Source organism: Ceratotherium simum, chromosome 17 (genome assembly GCF_057802395.1).
Source record: "Ceratotherium simum simum isolate JZ-2026a chromosome 17, ASM5780239v1, whole genome shotgun sequence".
NCBI classification, from domain to species: domain Eukaryota; kingdom Metazoa; phylum Chordata; class Mammalia; order Perissodactyla; family Rhinocerotidae; genus Ceratotherium; species Ceratotherium simum.
In genome coordinates this window covers 51011506-51027927 of record NC_141916.1, presented here as the reverse complement: position 1 = coordinate 51027927, position 16422 = coordinate 51011506, and the positions used below count along the sequence as shown (strand labels likewise).

Genomic DNA, 16422 nt, shown 5'->3' with positions numbered 1-16422 from the left:
CTCAACAATAAGAAAACAAATAACTCAAATAAAATTTTTCAAAAGATGTTTACAGTGACTTTATCAAAGAAAATATGCAGATAGTAAATAATCACTATAACTAGGTAAGTAAAGAAAAAGATCTGAAGATCATTTTTCATTTAGGAAATGCAAATTAAACTGCAATGATATACCACCTCTTAGAATGATTAAAATTACAAGATTGACCATACCAAGTGTTGGCAGGGATGAGATAGAATTGGAACATTTGTACACTGCTTGTAGGAATGTAAAATGGTACAACTTTGGAAAATAGTTTGGCAGTTTCTTAAATAGCTAAACATACACCTGAATGATCCAAACATTACACTCTTAAGTATTTACCCAAAAGAAGAGAAATCCTATGTTTATAAAAAGACTTGTACATGCATGTTCATAGCAGCTTTATTTGTAACAGCCAAAAACTGAAAACAACCCAAATGTCATCAATAGGTAAATGAATAAGCAAATTGTGGTATATGCTTACAAAGGAATAACACTCAACATTTTAAAAGAATGAAAAATTGACACAAGCAACAAGGTATACGAATTTCAAAATGATTACGTAAGTGAAAGAAGCTAGACCAAAAAAAAAGAAGGCATACTGTATGATTCCATTTATATAAAATACTACAAAATGCCAGCTAGAGCAGATTGGTGGTTGTCTGGGGAGAAGACATTAGGGAGGAGCATGATGAAATCTGGGAGGATGGTGGATATGTTCCCTATCTTAATTGGGGTGGTGATTTCAAGGGAACGTGTTTACATATGATAAAACTTAACAATTGTACCCTTTAAATATGTTCAGTTTGTTATATGACATTAAACCTCAATAAAGCTGTTAATAGAAGAAAATATCTCTTGTCTTCCTAGGGATGATACAACTTTGTTCTTTGTTTATAAGATTGGTGCAAGCTCATTTGCAACAAAATGGAAAGGCTCCTTTAAAGTAGAATAATCTGGGGCTGGCCCGGTGGCGCAAGCCGTTAAGTGCGTGCGCTCCGCTGCGCGGCCGGGGGTTCACCAGTTCAATCTCCGGCGCCGGCGCGCACCGCTTGGCAAGCCATGCTGTGGCAGGCGTCCCATATAAAGTGGAAGTAGATAGGCATGGATGTTAGCCCAGGGCCAGTCTTCCTCAGCAAAAAGGAGGATTGGCAGATGTTAGCACAGGGCTGATCTCCTCACAAAAAAAAATAAAATAAAATAAAAAAATAAAGTAGAATAATCTGTGAAGGGAGGTAGAAAGGGAGTATTGAAAATAGAAGGAATTTTCTAATTCCATCAGTTTCTATTCAGCAATATTTCTATACCTGGGTCAGTTTGTTTTAGAATTGTTTTCATTCTTTGGTCCTGTATGTTTCTGCATTAGAGCATAGCATAACAGAGTTGAGGAGAGGTCATCTACAAAGGTTATGTACTTTAGGGAAAAAAAAATTCTATTTTTCCCTCTAGGTCCTTTATCTCATGATTCTAACAAATACTATTCTGAAGGATCAAAGGTGTTAAGCTGTTCTTGGGTAGAGAAAAGATGAAGAAATAATGACCTATTCGGGAACCAATAATGAACTGAACTAGCTCACAGAAAAGACCATCCAGTTTCTAATTATTCCCTGGGACATCCCAGTTGCCCAAAATGTGAGGATGTGGTGTGGAGTATGGGTGTGTGTGTGTGTGTGTGTGTGTGTGTACGTGGTAAGAGACCACAATTTAAAAAACCACCGAATGGTAGCTTTTAACATTGAGAATATGAGTTTCTTGATTCCAGTTTGGTGTTTCCTCTTCTATGTTTCTTCAGATGCTGTTTCCCAGGCATATTTCCCCTTTTCTGCCCTCTGCCTGCGGTTGGGCAAGTTCTCTATGTTCTGTCTTCTATGCGGTTTGTGGAGGGGGAGGGGGAGCCCTGAGGTAGAGAGAACTGAATACAGAGGAATCCCAAGGCTTAGAGAGGAGTGAAATTTTAAAATAAAAAAGGGAAGAGGAATTGAAGGCTGGCAGAGAGGCTTGGGACAAGCTAGGTGAAAAAATAGAGATAGAAGCAAAACTTTTGATATCAAGATGTCAAGCATTTGGAGCCCCGGTCTCTGCTAAGGAGTTCTGCAGTCAGCCAGTAACAGGCAGTTCTCAGGGCTCTCACGGTTTGCACCTAAGTGACGAAGAATAGCTTAAATTCCAGTAGAGACTTCAAAGGCCTCTTTCTTTCCTTCCAGAGCCTTCAAATTCACTGTGGTCTCAATAGATTCGCTGCCTTCTGACATATACTGAATGCCATTAAAATGCAATTTTCAGCAAAAACAGCTCCCCTTTGTATATATACGCAGGTGCCTGAAGGGTACACCTGGGAAACAGCTCCCTGGAGTCTAAACCTGCATGCGGAGAGAAGAAAAAAAGTAGATTTACTGTCACTTTGTGTCAAGAATTTAGCCTTGTCTTAAAGCTTCAAATCAGTAATAGATCTGGGAAGGAAAACTCAAGAGAAGGTCTGAATGGGTAAATGTGCAAGTCCCTGTGTGAGAGAGGGGGGAAAGAGACTTTCAGAAATTCCCTAAGCTTCTCTCTGCCAAGAGGGGGACATCATGTGGAAGGCAGCAGCAACTTTACTAGCAGGTTCAGCAAAGAACAGGAAACTTACAAACGGGGCCTCAAAGGAGAACCGTCCTCCCAGAGCCATGAGTCACTGGGTGTCCTCCGAGACAGCCCGATCCAGAATGGGAAACTGGAATGGGCACTTGCTTGCTTGATGAATTCCTGTGGGGAGTAACATTTCTGAGTTGATGGTGAAGACAGTGTGGTCGTTTTAGATTAGATTCACAAAACTAAAGACCCAAAAGAGATCTTTGACATCCCTTTACTGATTTTACAGAAATGTTTACTGAAGCATAGAGATGCTACGTAAGATGTCCATCCAAGGTCATGCCCATAATTAGTGGCTAGAGAACAGGTATTCTGATTCTCAAACAAGTGCTCCTCGACCAAGGGCTGAAACCTGATTTATTTCCCTATAAGCCAATACTCCAGCCCAACACACATCCATAAAAACTCACCAGGTCATCTGTGCTATTAATTTTCAGCATCTGGGCATCCAAAGACAAGCAGTTCTTCTGGCTTTTTTCCCAATTAAATGGGCCAGAGGAAAATAGGTAACAGTTTTCTTCATGCCAGAGCCAGTCTTGGGGACAAGGACCTAGGAGGTATAGTATATCTAATCAGTGAGTTATGCCTGGGTAAAAATATTTCTATAATTCTTAAATCAATTCTCCGCTTAGGACTCTCACATATGTCCCATCTCTTCTTTTATTTATTTTTTTTTGTGAGGAAGATCAGCCCTGAGCTAACATCCATGCCAATCCTCCTTTTTTTGCTGAGGAAGACCGGCCCTGAGCTAACGTCTATTGCCAATCCTCCTCCTTTTTTTCCCTTTTTCTCCTCAAAGCCCCAGTAGATAGTTGTATGTCATAGCTGCACGTCCTTCTAGTTGCTGTATGTGGGACGTGGCCTCAGCATGGCTGGACAAGCAGTGCGTCGGTGTGCACCCGGGATCCGAACCTGGGCCACCACTAGCAGAGCGTGCACACTTAACCACTAAGCCACGGGGCCAGGCCCCCATCTCTTCTTACTTAGAATTATACCCAGACTCTGCAAATATCTCAATAGCCTTAGAGTCTTTATTTCTCCATTTTTTGGAGAAAAGGAAATAAAGCGTTCTAATTTTAGTAAACTAAATTAAAAAGCAAGGTTGTTAAAAAGTAAAGCTTGAGCTGAGATGTAAGTTTAGAATCTGATCTATATTTTAAAGTTATGTTTCAAATAATGGAAGTGAGAGTTGGGGGAATGAATATTTAATAGCCATTCTGCTATTAAAAAGATATGTTTACGCATTTTAAAACTTCAGGTCTTTGAATAATAGATTTAGGTTTAGATGCTGTGTCTCCTGCTTCAAGATGTGTTCTGTCCAATACAGTAGCTGTATGTGGATCTTGAGTACTTAAAATATGGCTAGTCTGCATTAAGAGGTGCTGTAAGTGTAAAAGACACACCTGATTTTGAAAACTTAATACAAAAAATAGAATGTAAAATATCCCATTAATAATTTTTATACTGATTAGTGTTGAAATAATATTTCAAATATATTGAGTTAAATAAAACGTTACTAAAATTAATTTCATTTGTTTCTTTTTTGTTTTTTAATGTGATTACTAGAAAATTTAGTGCTGTGTATGTGGCACACACTGTATTCCTCTGGACAGAGATGTTCTAGGGAGAACAGTATATTGATGCAAAGTGAGCATCTCAATTTTAATAAGATTTCAGAAAATAAGGAGAAATTTTCAGCAGCGAAATTCCCAGGCAGTCCAAAAAAACCCAACTCAGGGCTTAGGTAATAGGCAAAATACGCCAATGTTTATATGTTTATGGACATTTTAAAGAACTCCCAAATCATCATCATCCTTCTCCCTCTCCTTCTCCTCCTCCTCCTCATCTCTTCTGTGTACTCGTAACACTTGGAATCTCTTTAATGGGGAAAAAAAGCCCTTTGGTCTACACTGTGACCAAAAAATGAAAAAATTAAAATCCTTGAGAAACACGACATTTTAATTTGAGTTTTCCTTGGGGCATAAAACGATTAGACAATTTTATAAGAGTAAGCTTTATCAAAGAGGAGAAAGCAGGAGGGCACTGAACTATGAAAGAGAAAGTGAAAGAGAAAGGGCATACAAAAGGCCAGGTTGAAAGCAATGAATGCAAGCTTCGTCTTAATTTGCCTAGTCCCATCATATTATGTAAAAGGCAAGAATATATTGGTTTTCATGGACTCAAGGACAGTCTAGACAGGGTTTCCAAGCTATGACAACGTGAGACGGACAAATCGCAAAATGTCATGTTCAAACCACCTGTATTTATTTTAATTTTTTTCTAACACTCACAAATATCACTATGTGCCAAAAACTGTTGGCAGTACTCCACACATATTAACTCATTTAGTGCCCATAACAACACTATGAGATAGGTTCCATTCATTTTCTTCATTTGACTGATAACGAAAAAAGGAATTTGAACCTACGCAATGTAACTCTGTTGTGTTTAATCACTACGTCACACTACCTCATACATGTGAGTTGGAATCAATTGAGAAAATGTTTCTTGATGCCCTTCAAGATATTTTGATAAAGAATCTTGGGGTAAACCTGGAAGCTGCCATTTTTAACAAGCTACTTGGGTGATAATTTTGCACACTAAAGGTTGAGAACCACCACTAATTCTGGGGCTAAAAGTAAAGCCTCGTGCTGTGAAGAGCCTGCATCTTTCTAGCTGCATGACCTCAAGCAAACCACGTATGGTAACTTCTCAGAGTCTCTTCCTCTTCATGTATACACCAAGGACCACAGACTTGCTAGTAAGAAAGATAAAACTTATCTCAAACTTGAGAAAACTGGCATATTTTTTCCACATGGTATTTTCTTACTAATGTTTTTGTCTCTAAGCTGCTTGATGAAAAGCAGTACTTTATTTGGTGTCTCTACTAATTGGCCTTTATCTGACACTGTCAAGGAATGGAACATGTTATCTGGTATATCTGCCAGCAAAAGACATATCACTTATTATTTTCAATTAGTTGTCCACGCCTGGCATCCCTAGGAGATGGTTCTGAATGGTCCTGACGTAGATTTAATCCCATACGACCGATAAAAACAAAACTGTTTTACAGCCCCACCTGTGAAATAAATCATTGATTGGTATGTAGCTATGTCTGTTTATATAAACATTCATATCCTTGACATACTAGCCTCCTTCCTTTAAGCCTCCCTCAAGATGGTGTATGCTTTTATTTCCTCAATAGCTCCCTCCTTAAAGAGATTAAATACATGTTTGACATTTCCAAAATATCAGTTTGTCTAAAAATTTCTGGTTATTTTGGAAATGTAAATAACCCTGTAAGTATTGGAGTGATTTATAAACTGTAAAACTTTATATAAAACTACTTATCATTATTACTATCATTTAATTTCTCTGGGTTTCAATTTTATCCTATAAAATAAAGGGATGAGTATCTGTGAACTGTTCTTATATAGTCTTTATTCAAAGAAATTACGTGGTTAAGATTAAATGAATTTTACAAGCAGGAAGCTGGAGAAACCTGTTGTTAGTGCTAGTTACTAATGCTGAGAATAAGACACTCATTCATACTGCTCCAAGGAAGCAATGTACCTCTGAAAGTGACTCCATCTCACACCCTCTAATTCTCCCTATGACTAAAATCATATATCTGGTTTACTTGCACACGGTAGAAAGACTAAATAATACAGATAACTTCCATAATAATATACGAGTTCACATTATCATCTCTTTCTTATAGATGTTACTATTTCTACCCACCTCCGAGATTCTGAGGATATGGCTGAGATCAACTCAACTTTTCTCACATAAACTGACTTCTTGGGACCCTCATATTTTTGTTTTATCTAAAGTATCTACCTAGTACTTCCAAGCCAGCCAAATTGATTCAATTTAAATTGATGTAGTGCCCTTCAAGAAATAGTGCCACGGAATAAAGCCAATGTAGAGGTAGGGTCCCTAGGGACAAAGGGGACTCCTTAGAAAAAGAAATTAATGATTAGGATACATTGAAATGGAAAGGGTAAGGGTAGGAGAGTTCTTCTAGAAAACTCTCAAAACCAAAATTTTAAAAAGGAAGAGGAGTCTCTTGTGAAAAAGGAAAACTTAAATCCCCCAAATGTGTGGTTAATTAAATCAGATTATCTCAAGAATTTGGCATAGGGGAGGGTGAGGATGACAAAAATAGAGAACTTTGGTGTAGAACATTAGGAATGAACAATGATACATATATCAATATGCCAATTTTGTGCCTACAGACATTTCCAAAATGGGGTAAGATTAATAGAGAAAGTTCCTTCACCTCTCTTCACCCCTCCCTGCCCCATACCGGAAAAGTTGGCTGCTTTCTTCAGAGTTTCTTGGAGATTCAGGTTCTGGTGATGAAGTTCCATTCGTTTTTTGGACTCCTCATCCAGCTTGCGGGCAAGGGGTTCTATCATTTCCTTGAGTTCCCTTTGTGACTCTTGAGAATCTTTTTCCGCTTGCTGCCGGGCTAAGATCTGTCCCTCCAGTATATTTTCCTGGTGAGTAAGGTTTGCTTGCTGTTGCTGTAGGTAATCATACACCTGGGATACTAAACCATAGCTGAATTAAGACTCCATCACCAATCCCCAATAAAAATCCCTCCACTGGATTTTGAGGAAATCAAAGAACTGAGTCAAATAATCTGATTTGACAACAGAAAAACTACTGGAAAAAGACCCAAATTTACTCGCATTATGGATTTGAAAGTTATTTGAAATTGCTGCAATATTTTTTTAATGTTAGGAACTGTCACAGATACTTGTGATTAAAAAAAAAATTACCAGAATTTTACTTGATGAGAGCTACACACAAATTAAAAGCAATCTCAAGGTAAGTAGTATATCAGTGGTATAAATAAAATATAGACAAGCTAAAATAGTCAGAGGCCAACCAGACTCAGTGACTATTAGTAGGAATTGTCATTAATGATTTATTCTATTTGTCACTTCATTCCTCTGTCCTCTCTCTACCCTTTCAGACTTCCTAATTTTATTTAAGGACTGTGACACTAGTCTCTTTTTTGAAACACGCTTCCACAGAATTATTTTAAATTGTGTCACAAGAGTCTCAAAACATTTTCTTTTTTTTTTGCCACAGTACTTTTTTTAGAAAGGGTGGAGATGAAATTAAAGTTGTGAAATCAAGCAGGCAACAAATGTTAAGCGTCAAGTATCTCAGTTCTAGAAGCTTGATGGTTCAGTATAAAGCAGACTCCTTGGCTTGAAGGCCAGATTTGACCCTGTTGTAAAGTGATCAGGGGCTCAGAGAAAGACTTCCAATAACCACCCCTGAGTCAAGGCACTTATCCCAATCATTAGGAAAGTCCTTAAGTATTTATAGATGGAAATAATAAATAGTTTATGACCTTAAACAACAATTAAGAAACAAATAGCCCTTCAAAGGCCCTAGTAACCTGGATTCTAGAGAGCCAAAATAACTCAGATCTCCAACGTAAATACACAGGCAGGTTAGATGGATGATCAGCACCATTTTCTTTCTGTCTTGGCCACTCTATCTTTCTTTTCATTTCTCTTTCTCTTAGCATCCTCTCTTTCCTAAATGCCCATATTATAAGTTTGAAGTATGTTTTGTTTTAAATGTTTTATTTATTAAGACTGTGTTTCTGGTTCTTAACTTTAAATTGGTATTTAATCATTACTATTAAAACTCAACATGAACTAAATGAAGTTTCTTTTACTTTTGGGTCTTTCAGGTGATCTTGTGGATTAGTAACTTCAAATAATTTTCTTCCTCATCATTCTAGGATTTAAGTAGGCTCTATCCATGAAATTATGAAAACAAAAGAAAACAAAACAAAAACCTACCATTCGTAATCTTCATTCCATGCCTCAATCTATTTGAGAGACAAGCAAAATATATCCACTCATCTTCCCACTCACTCTAAAAGCAATTTGCCTAAAATGTATCTAAATCAAGATTGTTTGTAGTTATGAAACCAACTCATAAACCATGTTTATAAACTCTCATTTTTTTCCTCCATCATTTCCCTGTTTCGATACTTACATTGCATTATCAGCATTATAACCGTCACCAGTAATCCCAGGCAAAGGATCCCCAGAGTCACAGCAACAGGGCACCACCACCGAGAAGAAAGAAAACGAAGACCTGGAGTGACAGAGGATAGCATCAGACAGACAAAAAGATGGAGGCAAGTAATCAAACAATTCTTTGGATCCTGTCTGTACCTGGTGTTTTGCATTCCTTACCTCCAGTCCTCCCAAAGGGCTCTGCAAACAATTCATTATCCACATTTACAGATGAAAAATATGGACAGTGAAAGAATTTAAGTAATTTACTCATGGTCACACAACTGACACAATTTAAGAGCCAGAATTCAATACCAGATATTTGGCTCTAAGTATGTGATTCTAAAGCTTATACTTTGGGGCCGGCCCCGTGGCTTAGCGGTTAAGTGCACGCACTCTGCTGCTGGCGGCCCGGGGTTCGGATCCCGGGCGCGCACCGAGGCACCGCTTCTCCTGCCATGCTGAGGCCTCGTCCCACATACAGCAACTAGAAGGATGTGCAGCTATGACATACAACTATCTACTGGGGCTTTGGGGGAAAAAAAAAATAAGGAGGAGGATTGGCAATAGATGTTAGCTCAGAGCCGGTCTTCCTCAACAAAAAGAGGAGGATTAGCATGGATGTTAGCTCAGGGCTGATCTTCCTCAAAAAAAAAAAAAAAAAAAACCAACTAAAGCTTATACTTTGTCTACTCTCCCTACAATGACTCTTGAAGAAACTCTCAGTCCAGCTTGGTTGGATCAACTTCATCCACAGAGCAGAGAGCCTGATGTTTTTCATACAGACCATGTGTATGCATTCTTTCTCACACACACACAATGTGTTTTATAAGTAAAATACCATAAACGAATGTCAGACACCAAGCAAATAAGCTTAATTAGTTAATCAACTGAGATCACCTCAAAGAATTACAACACAATTTTGTGCTATTCAATTTTTTTTTTTTTTTTTGGTGAGGAGGATTGGCCCTGAGCTAACATCTATTGCCAATCTTCCTCTTTTTGCTGAGGAAGATTGGTGCTGAGCCAACATCTGTTCCCATCTTCCTCTATTTTATATGTGGGATGCCTGCCACAGTATGGCTTGGCAAGCAGTACGTTGGTCCAAGCCCAGGATTTGAACCCACGAAACCATGGCAGCCAAGGCAGAGTGTGTGAACTTAACCACTATGCCACCAGGCTGGTCTTGCTATTCAGTTTTTATTCCACTAAAATTATATCTTGGAACTGAGGTTATTGACCAAAGGAAAATAGGTATGAAACCTCAATATTCACTTAACTCATATTAACGTCACGTCCTACATGCACACCAGTGGCACTGTTATTACAAGAGAAAAATTCACCATTATTATAAAAACAAATAAATCATGTATCTCACAGGTGTATGAATATCTAATTATGTGTTCATCATTAAAAAAGCACAGATATTAGTGGTTCAGCAGGAAAAAATCTCATACAATGTATTTGGACTCCACACCTCGTAAGACAAACAAATCAGGCACTGTTATCCTTATATGCAAATCAGGAAACTGAAAGGTTCAGAGACTTGAACAAGATCTCACAGATGTTAAGACCTGAACATAGGTCTTTAATCCAATTGTCAACAGCAACATGACTTGGAACATTACATCACAAAATTTCCAGAGTGAATGTCCAATGATCCAAGCCAATCAGTAATCATATATACTCAGAGTTCTCATGTGTCAAAAGCAATTCTGTAAGACTCTACAGATGATACAAACAAAATAGAAATTTTTACAGGGAAGAATATGGTTCATTCACTGATTCAATAGTTATTAAGCCCCTAGAATGTGTGTGATAAATTGTCAGAGAAGAAGTAGAAGATAGTGCGTCTCTTGCAAATAATTGCCTAATCCTAACCTCGGGGGCAAATATTTGTGTAAATCTTTCAACCAACATTTTCCTCTGGTCAGTATTCATTCCATATTATAGGAGACTAAATGTGTCCACCACTCTTGAGTGATGAAACGCCTGAATTTTTAGAAGAAAACCACAAGTTCTATACCTGTGCAGGGAAGACACGTGTTCTCATTTTCTCCAGGCCATCTTTTCTCCCATCTCCTTGGTAGGCACAGACCATTAATCCAACCCCCACTCCCACTAGTAATTTTCTAATCAGAAAGCAATCACATCCTTTGCAATAGGTGACTGATCTAACCAGGTTCTGAGAGAAGAATTAATTCCATAATTGTAGTAAAAGTCAAACACTTAGCATTTACTACATAAATAATGAATGAATGAATAAACAACTGACTATTGTTAACTTGTATGTCTACCTATAAATGCCAGAACTGTTTTCATACCAAGTTAGGTCACCAGCTCAAATGTTAAATCATTCATGCTCACACTTATTTTCTCTATTGAAAGAAATTTCTATCTTGTTTATGGAAACATGACCTGGAATTTCTTTACCTAAATTTCTGATAATACTTGTATTATCTTCCCTCCTTATATTTTGTTTCTTCCTCTAAGAATGGATATAAAATAAAAGACAATTTATCCATATCTTTGTGGAGTTGGGATTATGAATTAATTTATACTTAAGCAGTTTAATTTACTGTAAATACTAAATAGAAATTATAATTTTTCAAAGCATTTGTATACGATAAAACATAATTTATGTGCAACTATACTAAATATCGTTTAATCTGCTTTGGATAATTCATAAAATATATCAGGTTTTGCAATGCCTCAAGGATACTATTATAAAAATTATCGTTGTATACACTGGGTAAGTTCAACATTTCCTGAACCTTCTGATGGATTGGATTCTAGATAAATGGGAGTTTGTGATACAATCCTAGCTCTACCACTTACCAGCTACATAAAACTGGGCAATTTAGTTAATTCTCCTGATCTCTAGTTAATACTCTGTAAAAGAGAGATAATAATATTCCTAATCTCAAGGTGTTATTTTGAATATTCAGAGAAATAGTGCATGTAAAGTGAATAGCATAGAACATAGCCTGTAGTAAATGCTCAATAAATGTTAGCTATCATCATATACTACATCATCATTCATACCAAGTTAGTTCATTCATCATCACCATCATCATCATTCTATCTGAACTGTTTTTCTTTTAAGTAAATGTTATTAATTCTATAATATTTTCTCATATTTCTCATGTTTTAGCTTTCTAATCCTATATTCAATTAATTTACATATTTAAGCTAATCCTGAGATTCTGTCCCTGTACACATTCACCCACCACTAGTACCTTTACCTTTCTCTCCATTTGCCTTATGCTCAGGCTGATCCTTCAACGTTTTGCTCTTGAAGTCATCAAAAGTCATTTCTAAATTCATTCCAAGGATGAGAGAGTGAAGCAGTGAGGACCTCTACAAAGTGAAAATTTGTGAGCTTCTGCTGGAGTGTTTAAATAGCTACCGCTATCTAATAGAAGAATGACTCAATCATTGTAGGAGGAAGGAGAGGCTTTGCTTCATATTGGGAAGTTGGCTGACGCAAATTCTTGGGTTATGTCTATTGCAGCTGGGGAAAGCGGTGATTCTGATAGTGTTTCAGGATATTTCACTAAGTAATTTATGAAAGGGAAAACTCTGTTTTCCATGAGCATTAGAGGAGAGGCACTTGTACTCACTCTTCAGATAAGGAAACTGAAATTCAAAGAGAGTAAGGCACACTAAATTTGTGGAAGAGTGTGCATTTAGACCAGATTATTTGATTCCAATGTCCCTATTTCTTTATCTCACTGTAGCAGAATATACCTATGTGGTATTTTTCATCAGTCTCAAATTTTCTGTTTTAATTTTGACTGCTTTAATTGGCAGTGGACTTAAGAATTTGGGGGCTAATCACATTTGACTTTTATCTCCAGTCATGATGACCTGGGTAATTTTCAAACTTAATTAGGAGTACTATTTAATACAATGGCAGTATAACATAGTAGCAGAGAGAACTTTGGAGCCAGATGGAACTAGTTTCAAATCTTTCCTTTGCTATTCCTTTGGTCTATAATCTTAGGGAATTACTCAACACTCTGAACCTATGTCTTTGCCTATAAATTGGGACATTATAATGTCCACTTGATAATGATGATGTTGCTGTAGGGATTCAAATGAGATAATAGGTTAAAATGCTAAGTCTTGTACTTCACACACAATAAGAACTCAATAAACGATAGCTAATAATGTTAGCAGAAGTAATATTCAGCACGGTTGAATTGCCCAGCAAAGAATACATTTTATACATGATTGTCTTGAGTCACAAAGATTCCTCAGTGGGCTCCCCATAAGTATGCCTATATGTATTCATTGACAGAATTCTTATCTATTTTCCCTTCACCTCCTAACCAGAAAAGAAATGTGTCATTGAAGTTATACACGCTCTTTAAAAAATCCTTATCTATTAGAGATATCTACTGAAGTATTTATCAGCAAAATGATATGATATCTGGGATTTGCTTTAAACCACTCGAGGAAAAAAATAAAAGAAAGGGGACACAGAAAAGAAGATTGGAAATATATATATAAATAAATAATCTAGGAAACTATTAGGAAAAATCACCGATATTGACAGCCTAATTAGGATGCCATTCATAGGTTTTCTGTATTTCCTTTTCCTGTTCTGGGTATCTGAGACCAAATTGAAAGTGATTTATCTGTGATTTAAAGTTTTACTCTACGACACAGTTCACAAAAAAAAACTAAGCATGTAGCAAATATAGCCACGTGCCTCATAATGACATTTTGGTCAACAACAAACTGCGTGATGACGATGGTCCCATAGATTAAAATGGAGCTGAAAATTTTCTGTTGTTGGATGATATTGTAGCTGCAGTAATGTCATAGTGGAATGCATTACTCACATGTTTGTGGTGATGCTGGTGTAAACAAACCTACTGCACTGCCAGTTGTATAAAAGTATAGCACATACAATTATGTACAGTACATGAAACTTGATAAGGATAATAAATGACTATGTTACTGGTTTATATATTTATTATACTATACTTTTCACCATTATTTTAGAGTATACTCTTTCTGCTTATAACAGAAAAGTTTACTGTGAAACAGCATGCCATGTTATGCCAGCAGCAGCCTCATACGTCTCATGTCTACTGCATCTCTTCGTTGCATCATTTTCTCTTGGTTTTGATTTAATCTTGTGTTGCTTTGTTCATCCCGGCCCCTAATCATACAAAATCCACTGCTAATGTTACCAGTAAGAGGCCACATGGAGGGACTGACTTGAAAACAAAATTAAAAGTGATTAAGGACTACAAAGATGAAAAATCAGTGACGATTATTGCTCGCCACTGAGGCATGTCCCATTCCACCATAGCTAAGATCTCGAAGAACAAGAACAAAGTGATGGAAGCTGTTAGAGGATCTGCTTCATTGAAGGCAACTAGATTAACAAAAATTCAAGAAGCGCCTATATCAGACATGGAGGCACTTCTAATGACCTGCATTGAAGACACAGCGATGTATCCCTTTCAGCACCATGGCAATCATGGCCAAAGCAAAAATATTTTTTGTGATGTTGAAAGTAAAGGCTGGGGGGGCCGGCCCCGTGGTTTAGTGGTTAAGTGCGCACACTCCGCTGCTGGAGGCCCGGGTTCGGATCCTGGGCGCGCACCAACGCACCGCTTCTCCGGCCGTGCTGGGGCAGCGTCCCACATACAGCAACTAGAAGGATGTGCAGCTGTGACAGACAACTATCTACTGGGGCTTTGGGGGAAAATAAATAAATAAATAAAATTTAAAAAAAAAGAAAGTGAAGGCTGGGGCTGGCCCCATATCTTAGCAGTTAAGTGCGCGCGCTCTGCTACTGGCGGCCCAGGTTTGGATCCCCGGACGGGCACAAAAGCACTGCTTCTCCAGCCATGCTGAGGCCGCATCCCACATACAGCAACTAGAAGGATGTGCAACTGTGACATACAACTATCTACTGGGGCTTAGGGGAAAAAAAAGGAGGAGGATTGGCAATAGATGTTAGCTCAGGGCCGGTCTTCCTCAGCAAAAAGAGGAGGATTAGCATGGATGTTAGCTCGGGGCTGATCTTCCTCACACAAAAAAAAAAAAAAGTAAAGGCTGGACCTGACTACAATGTTGAATTTATTGCTAGCTCTGGGTGGTTTAAATGATTCAAGAATCAATATTCACTACATAATGTGAAACCAAGTGATGAGTCGTGAGTGCTGATGTGAAGGCAGCTGAAGAATTTTTGGAAAGTCTAGATAAGCTGATTGTGGAGGAAAATTACTTGCCAAAGAAAATATTCAATATGGTTGAAAACTTCCAATTCTGGAAATGGATGCCTAAAAGGACTTTCATCCATAGGGAGGCCAAGTCAATGCCAGATTTCAAAGCTTTTTATAACAGAATAACAGTCTTGCTTGGGGGCAATGTTGCAGGCTACAAATTGAAACTCTTTGTGATCTGGCACAATGAGAACCCCAGGGCCTTCAAGCATACCAATAAGCACACACTGCCAGTGTACTACAGGAGCAATAAGAAGTCATGGATGACCCAGCTCCTCTTCCAAGATGCTCTCCGGAATTGCTATGCCAGTAAAATGCAGAAGCACTGTTTGGAGAATAACATACCTTTCAAGATTTCGCTTATTGTTAATGCTCCTGGACATCTTCTTTTTATTGGTGATCTTCATCCCTATATCAAAGTGGTGCTTCTCTCGCCAAATACCACCTCTTTGATCCAATCAGTGGATCAAGGAGTTATAGCAGCTTTTACTTTCCTACTACCTGAGGACAACCTCTCCTAGGCTATTGCTGCAACTGAGGAAGACACTGATGCAATTCTGGAAGGATTATAACATCTATGACTAAATCAAGAACCTGGAAGGGGCTTGAAGGTGATGTCACCAAGGAGTGTATGAATGGCATCTGGAAGAAGACACTCAAGAGGTTCATTTATGACTTCAAAGGATTTGCCAAGGATGAGGAGGTTGCAAAAATCAACAAGTCTATGGTTGAGATGGCAAACAACTTTAACCTGAGTGTGGAGGAGGATGATGTTGAAGAGCTCTTAGAGGTGGTTCCTGAGGAAGTGACTAATGAGGAGTTGTTGAAACTAGAATAGAAACACATAGCTGAAGAAGAGGCAAGAGAAAAGGAAATTGTAGGAGGAAAAAAAGAATTTCCAAAACAATTCACAAAGAAGGGTTTAGCAAAAGCTTTTGTAGACCTCGACAAGCTCCTTAAAATGTTTGAAAACATGGACCCCAACACTGAATGGTTTTCATTAACAGAGAGGAATGTTCATGGTGCACTATCTGCTTACAAGCAAATCTATGATGAAAAAGGAACAAACCAAGCAAACCACCACAGACATATTTCTGAAAAGAGTGACACCTCCTCAAGAAGAGCCTCAGGCAGGTCCTTGAGGAGGTGTTTTAGAAGGCATTGTTAGCATAGGAGATGACAGCTCCATGCATGTTATTGCCCCTGAAGACCTTCCAGTGGAACAAGATGTGGAGGTGGAAGCCAGTGCTATTGACGATCCTGACTATGTAGGCCTAGGCTATTGTATGTGTTTGTGTCTCAGTTTTTAACAAAAAAGCTTAAAAAGTAAAAAAAAATTTTAAAATTAAAAATAGAAAAAAGCTCATAGAATAAGGATAAAAAGAAAAAATATTTTTGTACAGCTCCACAATATATTTGTGTTTTAAGTAAGTGTCATTATAAAAGTCAAAAAGTTAAAAAAAAATTAACAT

General features: G+C 37.8%; 1 protein-coding gene across 1 annotated transcript; it reads right to left on the bottom strand.

Annotated features, from left to right (window-relative positions):
• Window positions 1-1062: 1062 nt before the first annotated feature.
• On the bottom strand, window positions 1063-12095 carry OLR1 (oxidized low density lipoprotein receptor 1). Its single transcript, XM_087442771.1, has 6 exons — window positions 11948-12095; window positions 8680-8781; window positions 6959-7204; window positions 3060-3199; window positions 2648-2763; window positions 1063-2381 (listed from the first exon to the last, which is right to left on the bottom strand). Exons 1-6 carry the CDS (start codon window positions 12027-12029, stop codon window positions 2237-2239), a joined length of 831 nt encoding a protein of 276 aa, XP_087298897.1. The 5' UTR covers window positions 12030-12095; the 3' UTR covers window positions 1063-2236.
• Between the last annotated feature and the right edge of the window lie 4327 nt (window positions 12096-16422).

Coding starts and splice junctions, on each gene's coding strand:
- OLR1 (XM_087442771.1), bottom strand. CDS start 12,029: ATGAATTTAGAAATGACTTTTGATGACTTCAAGAGCAAAACGTTGAAG. Junction 8,782..11,947: donor TAAGGCAAATGGAGAGAAAG/GTAAAGGTACTA, acceptor CTGTCACTCCAG/GTCTTCGTTTTCTTTCTTCT. Junction 2,764..3,059: donor TTAATAGCACAGATGACCTG/GTGAGTTTTTAT, acceptor TACTCCCCACAG/GAATTCATCAAGCAAGCAAG.